The sequence below is a fragment of the Mus caroli genome, chromosome 2 (genome assembly GCF_900094665.2).
Source record: "Mus caroli chromosome 2, CAROLI_EIJ_v1.1, whole genome shotgun sequence".
NCBI lineage: Eukaryota > Metazoa > Chordata > Mammalia > Rodentia > Muridae > Mus > Mus caroli.
In genome coordinates this window covers 18,854,770-18,863,161 of record NC_034571.1, presented here as the reverse complement: position 1 = coordinate 18,863,161, position 8,392 = coordinate 18,854,770, and the positions used below count along the sequence as shown (strand labels likewise).

The 8,392-nt window shown below is 42.8% G+C and overlaps 1 protein-coding gene across 1 annotated transcript in view; it reads right to left on the bottom strand.

Moving 5' to 3' along the window:
- Positions 1-8,392, bottom strand: part of Apbb1ip (amyloid beta precursor protein binding family B member 1 interacting protein) — a 98,415-nt gene that overhangs the window by 3,193 nt on the left and 86,830 nt on the right. The window contains exons 11-13 of the mRNA XM_021155983.2: positions 3,996-4,094; positions 3,232-3,346; positions 672-784 (exon numbers count right to left, since the gene is read on the bottom strand). Of these exons, the coding sequence (XP_021011642.1) occupies positions 672-784; positions 3,232-3,346; positions 3,996-4,094 (327 nt within the window). The remainder of the gene's footprint in view (positions 1-671; positions 785-3,231; positions 3,347-3,995; positions 4,095-8,392) is intronic.

Here is an 8,392-nt window from a genome sequence, read left to right as displayed (position 1 = left end):
TCCTTCCTTCCTTCCTTCCTTCCTTCCTTCCTTCCTTCCTTCCTTCTTCCCTTCCTTTCTTCCTTCCTTCCTTCTGTCTGTGCTAGCTATGGAGCCCACATACTCTCACACATACGGGGCACCTGCTGTGCCTCTGATCTGCACCCCTAGCTCTTGGTTATTATCTTAAATGTATTTTCTTTTCCATCACCCTGAGTATACATTCAAGTCATTAACTGAAAAATATAAAATGCACACTTTATAAGTGGACCCCTTTTAGGAATCTCCTGATCCGGTCTTGGGATTCACTTGGCACTTCATATAGGGTTTCCGACTAATTTTCAATTGCTTTAATTCACTAAAACAAAACGAAACAAAACACCTGCGAGTCTCAAGGGCTGACTGAAAGGACATGAAATTTATTATGACATGAAGGAAATCCCTTTGGATATCACACTTAGGATACCATAAAGCAGTGTCATTAATGGCTGATTTTAACTTTCACCTCTAGCCTCGGAAGCTTTATGATGAAATACGAAGCCATTTCCTAAATGAAATTATAGCACAGTGGCTTCCTAGTTGTTCGAATGGCATGTGAGTTTTAAAAAGAGAAAGTACCAGGACCTGCTCACATTTAGAAGGCGGGTCTTTAGGTATCAGGTCGACAACCTTTGAGTGGATCCCTGATTTACCTTAGTTGTTTCAATTTGTGTCTGGGCCTCTTGCGGAGCAGGACCAGCAGAAGGCATGACCTGGGGCATCTGACCATTGGGCTGGCTGGTGCCTGTTTTAAGTCCTGAGGGAACTGAAGAGAGGAGAGTGAGAAGACATTTTTAGTATTTTTGAAGGAGAGTCTGCAAACACAAAGCACTGCAAAAGGAAACACTGACAAGTATTCCATAAAGTCAAGTATTTCACAAAGTCTCATGAAAAGTCTGAGCTGCGGTCTGAGGTATGTGCCTCTGTGGTTAAGAATGGGCTTTGCAGAGGGATCAAGGACACCATGAAAAACCTAGAGTCAAGTAACCTGGGCCCATGGGGGCTCAGGAAGGCTGAACCACCAACCAGAGAGCATGCATGGGATGAACCTAGGCCCCGTGCACATATGTAGCAGCTAGGTCTTCATGTGGGACTCCTAAAATGGGAGCTGGGGCTGTCTCGGACTACATTGCCTGGTTCTGGATCCTTTCCTCCTAATTAGGCTGCCTTGTCTAGACTCAGGGGAAGAGGAAGCAGCCTAATCTTGCTGTGGTTTGGTATGCCTGGTTATTCTAATTGGTATCTACCGCAGGCCTCCCCTTTTCTAAGGAGATGGGGAAGAGAGCTAGGAGGGGAGTGAAATGAGAGGGGGGGACTGGGAAGAGAGCAAGGTAGGGAAGAAGATTGGATTGGGATGTAAAGTGAATAAATAAAATATAAAAATAATAAATAGTAATAAATAAAACATCTAAAAACAAACATGCTTTGTATGTGTGAAAACTTGTGTTTAGTCAAAAATCATGAGGCTTTCAGTAAACACTAAGATTTTTCAGTGTGCAGAATCAATGGACAGATTCATTACTGATCAAAGGCAGAGAATTAGAGATGGGGTGCTCAGCCCTAAAATGGGACATCTTTGTTGCTCCTCCCAGCCTATCTTGGTTGAATGAGGCTTGCTCCAGTGACCCAGTAGAGAGCTCTACAAGGGACAGAAAAGCGAGTCACATTTCCAGAGCCAGGTGCCTGGCACCACAGAGCCTCCAACTCCATAATTCTGTGACTATCAATCATGCAGACAATGTCCCAAGCTTCTGGCATTCTGGCTAGACTCCACCCCCACAGTTACCTGACTAGAGCCAGGTATGCTCCTCCCCATAGTTACCTGGCAACAACAAGATAGCCCAGCCCACTATAAGAGGGAGTGCTTGGTCCCTCCTCACTCTCTTTAAGCCCTCACCTTTCTTACTCTCTAGCCCTCTTTTTCTCTTTCCATTCCCACCCCCCCCCCCGCCCAACGTGGCCATGGCCAGTCTCTCCCTCTTTCTACCTTCTCTCTTTCTCCCTGCCTTTCTACAATAAAGCTCTAAAACCACACACTGTCTCTGCTCATCTAGGCCCACGGTGCTTGAAAGATGGGATAGACTTTCTCCTAACGAGCCACGTCTAACCTCCCTCCAGAAAGCCTTCCTATGCTCCAGCCACAGACCAGACCAAGGACTCTCATATCCCCCTGCCCTCTCCTCCCTTCGGCCCAGAGCTGACCGAGCTGTCCAAGGGTCCCCATTTGTTCTCAGCTTCTCCGGGGTATCCAGCGTGGGATGCCAGAGGCTGGGAACCTTGTGCCTAGGACTGCCCCTTGTCCACCACCCACCGAAGGTTTTTCTTTGTTGTTTGTACTAAACAGTACAGTATAACAGTACTTGTACTTGTAGAATGCTAATGGGCTTCCTAGAATTGGTCACAGATTCCAAAGGGCAGTTCTCAATGTAAAGCAGAAATCTCACTGGGTACCTAATCTTAGTGGCTGGTCTTCTTAAAAATACAAACAAGACAAGGTTTTATACCTTAACATGTAATGCCTGGCACTGGGCATGAGACTCTAGCCATCCTGTCACTGCGGGAAGACAGCAGGGAATGACCAGATATCTTCTGAGTATCCTGCTTGGCACTAAGGTGCCTTGCATTATATGATATTTGTATTTTGATAAAGCACATCTCCTTTTAGCCCACCCTAAAATCATGATCATCACATTATTTATGGGTTTATTGTGAAAAAGTGGCCAAAGCTTTGTGAAAAGTCACCGGTAGACAACCTAGACACAAGTATTGTTGTGTCAGGGAAATGTTAGCAATCCCCCTAAAAAACAGACAGGAGCTGATCTTATGAAATCACAGTAGGGCCTTTATTCTCTTTGAGCTGGCTCGGGTCCCTCAGCACACCACCATCACACAGATGGTTTGGTGGAGAAGGAGCACGGGATATCTATCAGACAAGACTTTATAGAAGGCTATAGGTGAGTGTGCAAGCATCTAAGTGGAAAGTTACTATGGCCTTTAACACAATTGGCTGGTGCTCTGAGTATATCATAAACTTAATTTCTGCTTCACTCTGTACTGGTGGTCGTTAGGCAGGGGGAGGGCTTGTAACCTGGGGGTGCAGGTTTGTTGGAGGAATAACTTGGAGACACTCGTCTTGTTTGGGTGTAACCTGGAGACTGGAGCTAGGCTCCGGTTTTGTTGGTGTGTGAACGTGAGTGTCTTCTCTGCTTTTACCTGTAGAAGGCTGAGCTGGCATGGGTGTGCCAACAGTCCCCAGGTTTGTCCACCGAGAGGCAAGTCCAGCTCTTGCCACAGCCCGCTGATAGTTATCATAAAGAGTCTTCCCATACTAAGGAGGGAATACAGAGGAGAAAAGAAGGAATCCATTTATTTAAATTTTGCACTCAACTGCAAGATACATATTGGAAGAGAAAAAGGTGCCATTATTCTCCTCATCCAAGTTTTATTTTGGGGGTATATTTCACTGATTGCACTTTCAAATGTTAAATAATTCTCTAGATTAGCAAAATTAGCAAATTCTCTCATCTACACACTAGAGGACAGGGATAGCCACAAAATGCCAATCACAAAATTCTGGTCATGTAACTGTTGAGTTGAGTTAATCGGCTTCGTTCGCTCTCTCCCCTTCCTATGGTGAGATGGAACTCAGGACCCCACACATGCTAGGCAAGGGCTTTACCATTAAGGCACAGACCTTTGGTCTGGTCTCAAGTTTCTTATCTGCACACTGTGTTTGCAATTCTCCCTGTGAATCTGAACAGTTTTTTTTCTTTGAAAGTCAACTCTGATTCATCACGCCACTGGACAGGTGTGTGCTTGTACAGCAGTAAGTGAATGACTCCACTTACTGATGGGTAGAAAGAAATCAAGAACAAATAGACGAGATAACATCTGTACCCAGAAATGCTGAAATGTGGGCCTTAGTTAACAAGCGTGTTGGCTGGCCCAAGAGCACATGAAGGTGAGCAAATACTCACCTTGGCAATCCTTATTCCCATTACCCATTGACTGAGGGTTCTTGCGTCATCACAGCAGAGATACTTGATATATTGAGATTCCTTCTGAATTTGAGGATGCTACAAAGAAGCAGTTTTGAAGACAATTAATAGATACAATTTATTAAGAGCCCAAACCACTGTTTGAAAAAAAAAACTTAAAGAAAAACTATGACAATATATATGATTTACTGAGATGGTGGCAAAGACATCTGGTAGCAGTTTTAGGATCAGGAAGAGCCGAGGTGTCATTATGAAGCCCAGGATGGCCTTGAACTCATGATCTTTCCAATTTAGTCTTCCTGATAGCTGAGATCACATGTTAGCATACCTAGCCCCACAGCACAAGTCTGCAACCTCAGCTACTAGAGAGGAGTCTGAGAAAGGAGGACCACCAGGTTGAGATCTGCTTGAGAAATATAATGAGACCCTACCTCAAAAGTAAAAGGTACTGAAAAGGCTGGGTGTATAGTCCAGTGGCAGCATACTTGCTTATCATCTGTGAGGCCCTGGGCTCACCCCCAAGCACTATTAAGAAAAAGGCCCAACTCTGATCAGATTTAAGAAGCCTGTTATATGCTTTAACCATAAGGACTTCTTATATGTCAGTGATAATTGTATTTCTCCCTTCTAAATGCTGAAATCCGTTTTATATTTTATATGTCTGTTCCTCATTGGAAATCAGTTTGCTTCTCTATCATATAAGGGGCTTACCTAATAGGCATTTTACGTTACAAAACTGGTGCTTATAAAATTAGTTTTATTTGTGCCACAATTTAGTCCAGGTGTCATTTCTTTCAACAAGAATACAGAGTTTTGCAATGATCTATCTCTCTTTCCTAATGGTGGTTTCACATCCACTTGGGCACATCCTCTGCAGGCATGATGGCATTCAGTGTTTCCATCTGTCCTTAAGTGGCCATCAACAGTGTGTGTACAGGGGTTATATAGGTCCCCAGGAGTTTACAAGAGAACACTGATGTGGCAGAGACACAAAGAGATTGCAACTCTGTTTCTCGATTCTCTAGTCCTTGTAGCTTTTGTTTCTGTTTGGCTTTTACACATTCAGCTCTCTATCAGATAGGAACTTTGCCTGTATTATTTTTTTTTGGAAGATCCCTGGTGCTTAGCACATGCCTGGCATGTAGTAGAACCTTAATCTGGGTGTCAAAATAATTTTTTAAATATATAAATAAGCATAGTATTTACTCTTAGAAAAGTTGAAGTCATTGGGTCAGAGGCTGGTAACCAAACCTAGGATCTGAAATGTGTGTGATGTCAATTTTCATGGGCCATTGTAACTTCGATTACATTTTATTGTATAAAAAAAACCCAACTAAAACAACTGTCTCTGTGTGCATGTGTATGCATATGTGTGTGTGTGTGTTTCCTTACATCAGCCTTATGAAGCTCAGGTTGGCCTTGCTAGTCTGAGCATAAACTAGTGGCACTAAAGATCAGAGGTGTCAGGAGATCTAGGAGGCTTCCATTGGCAGAAATGGGCTGAAGCAGCAATCCCTCTCTATGGTGCTTCATAGAGCTTTCCACTTGCATTGAGCAAACTCACTGACCTTTAGGAAAGTAGTTAATCGTCAATGGTGATCTGAGCTTTTGAACTATGCCTTTAATATGCTGCAATATGAGGGAGAGCCTATGGTGTGGTTTCTCTGCAAGCTTTGTGCTTGATGTGTCCCACATTGATCCTCTGCAAGACACATAGTCTGCAAGGGCTTTAGTTATTTCTAAATTTATTTATTTCTGTGTTTAAAAATGATAAAAATTGATATTTGGAGAGCTTCCTGAATATTTCTTTATCCACTAGAATTTCTGAGTTTATATTGAGTCCTTGAAGACAGCACTGTATTTTAAAGATACTACATGAATAAAAAAAACCAGAAAATGTAAAGGATTCCTGTCTGTGGTCTTTTCTAGCAACTGAGAAAAGTTGGCCCTTTTAATTGGATTGCTTCCTTTACTGACTTGGATTTTGCACCAGCCTGGCCTAGAAGCCAGTTAGTTCCTTGATTGTCCCTCTTAAATTCCTCTTTCCTGACGACGCCTGCAGACTGTTGCTGTAGTTCTCCAGTTGCGCCAGGAGATGGCGGCAAACACTTTTGGATGGCTGCCCCATACTGTGTTGTTCCTCTCCTGGGCATATACTCAGAAGATGTTCCAACTGGTAATAAGGACACATGCTCCACTATGTTCATAGCAGTCTTATTTATAATAGCCAGAGCTGGAAAGAACCCAGATGTCCCTCAACAGAGGAATGGATACAGAAAATGTGGTACATTTACACAATGGAGTACTACTCAGCTATTAAAAACAATGAACTCTGGACCTTCGGAACGGAGTGTCTGAAGACAGCTACAGTGTACTTACATATAATAAATAAATAAATCTTTAAAAAAAAAAACAATGAATTTATGAAATTCCTAGGCAAATGGATGGACCTGGAGGGCATCATCCTGAGTGAGGTAACCCAATCACAAAAGAAGTCACTTGATATACACTCACTGATACTTGTCATGATATTAGCCCAGAAACCTAGAATACCCAAGATACAATTTACAAAACACAAGAAAATCAAGAAGAAGGAAGACCAACGCGTGGATAATTCATTCCTCCCTAGAATAGGGAATAAAATATCCATGGAAGGAATTGCAGAGACAAAGTTTGGAGCTAAGACGAAGGGATGGACCATCTAGAGACTGCCCCACCTGGGGTCCATCCTATAATCAGCCACCAAACGCAGACACTACTGCATATGCCAGCAAGATTTTGCTGAAAGGGCCCTGATATAGCTGTCTCCTGTGAGGCTTTGCCAGTGCCTGGTAAATACAGAAGTGGATGCTCACAGTCATCTATAGGATGGAACACAGGGCCCCCCGATGGAGGAGCTAGAGAAAGTACCCAAGGAGCTGAAGGGGTCTGCAACCCTATAGGTGGAACAACAACATGAATTAACCAGTACCCCAGAGCTCGTGTCTCTAGCTGCATATGTAGCAGAAGATGGCCTAGTCGGTCATCATTGGGAAGAAAGGCCCCTTGGTATTGGAAACTTTATATGCCCCAGTACAGGGGAAGGCCAGGGCCAAGAAGTGGGAGTGAGTGGGTAGGGGAGCAGGGCCGGGGGAGGGTATAGGGGACTTTCGGGATAGCATTTGAAATGTAAATGAAGAAAATATCTAATAAAAAATTAAAAAATAAAATAAAAAGGAATCAGGTGATAACAAAAAAAATAAATAAAAAAGAAATTCTCAGATTTCAGTACTGTAAACCTTACGCCAATAATCACGGTCTCAAGGGGATCTTGACATTGGAAACATCAATCAAACCAAGTAGTGTGGTCCAATAGCATTGACTAACCTAAATGTCAGAGTGTTCAAGTGTGAATCAGGCACTTGGTAGCCAGAATGTGACATTCTGTAGATGCCTGCAGCATCCTCAACAAAGAAATCTGCAAAACCAAATCAAGTGCTCACTATTCAGTATCAGGACCACAGATGCCCAACTTACAACAGAATCTCTGCTCTGACTAACGTGTGGGCAGGACATTGGTCAGCAATTAATATTTAAATTCTTCTTATGAAAACACAGGGTGAGCACGAGGGGATGGCTCAACAATTGATAGGGTTTGCTCTTCAGACATGAAAACTACCAGTGTTTGGATCCCAGCACCCCCATAACAAGCTGGGTATTCCAGCTCCGAGTCGGGTGGGGTTTTCTGGCTTCCAGCCTAACTGAGAACTGAGGTTCAGGTTTAGGAAGAGACCCCATTTTAATGCAATAGATATAGAGTCTTAGAAGAAGATGTCAGATGTCCTCTTCTGACCTCTATTTGTATGTACTTGCACACATGTATACACATACGTTTACGTAGATACTACAGACATGTAAAAATAAGTAAAATAATGAAGAAGAAAGTGTCTAATTTTTCTTTCAGAGATATTTAGAAATTTGATATTGTTACCTTTGGCTTACTCTTAATATTAAATATTCCATTTTTTTTGGGTTTTGTGCATATCATAGGAGTCAAGCAAACAGTGCAAAGTGCACCAGTTATTTGTATAGAGGTGTCCACTCCACTTAAGAAGCACAGTGAACTATTTAAGTATGTTATTCACCTAACTACAGGAAAACGTGGTTGTACCCAGAAATCAGATGGCTTTTAATATAAAATAAAGGGCCACTACATTTCATCCAATCCTCTAACTTAGTGGTTCTGAGGTGAGCTATCTGGTTGACACCAAGTTCACACTTCAGAGGTTCTTCGGGCTCTGTGACAAAGTCTCAGAGCCTGTCACAATGCTAGCCTTGGTCACCTCACCTTACCTAGGGACTTACTTCTGTATAACTCAGCCTTTGGTTGAGAAATT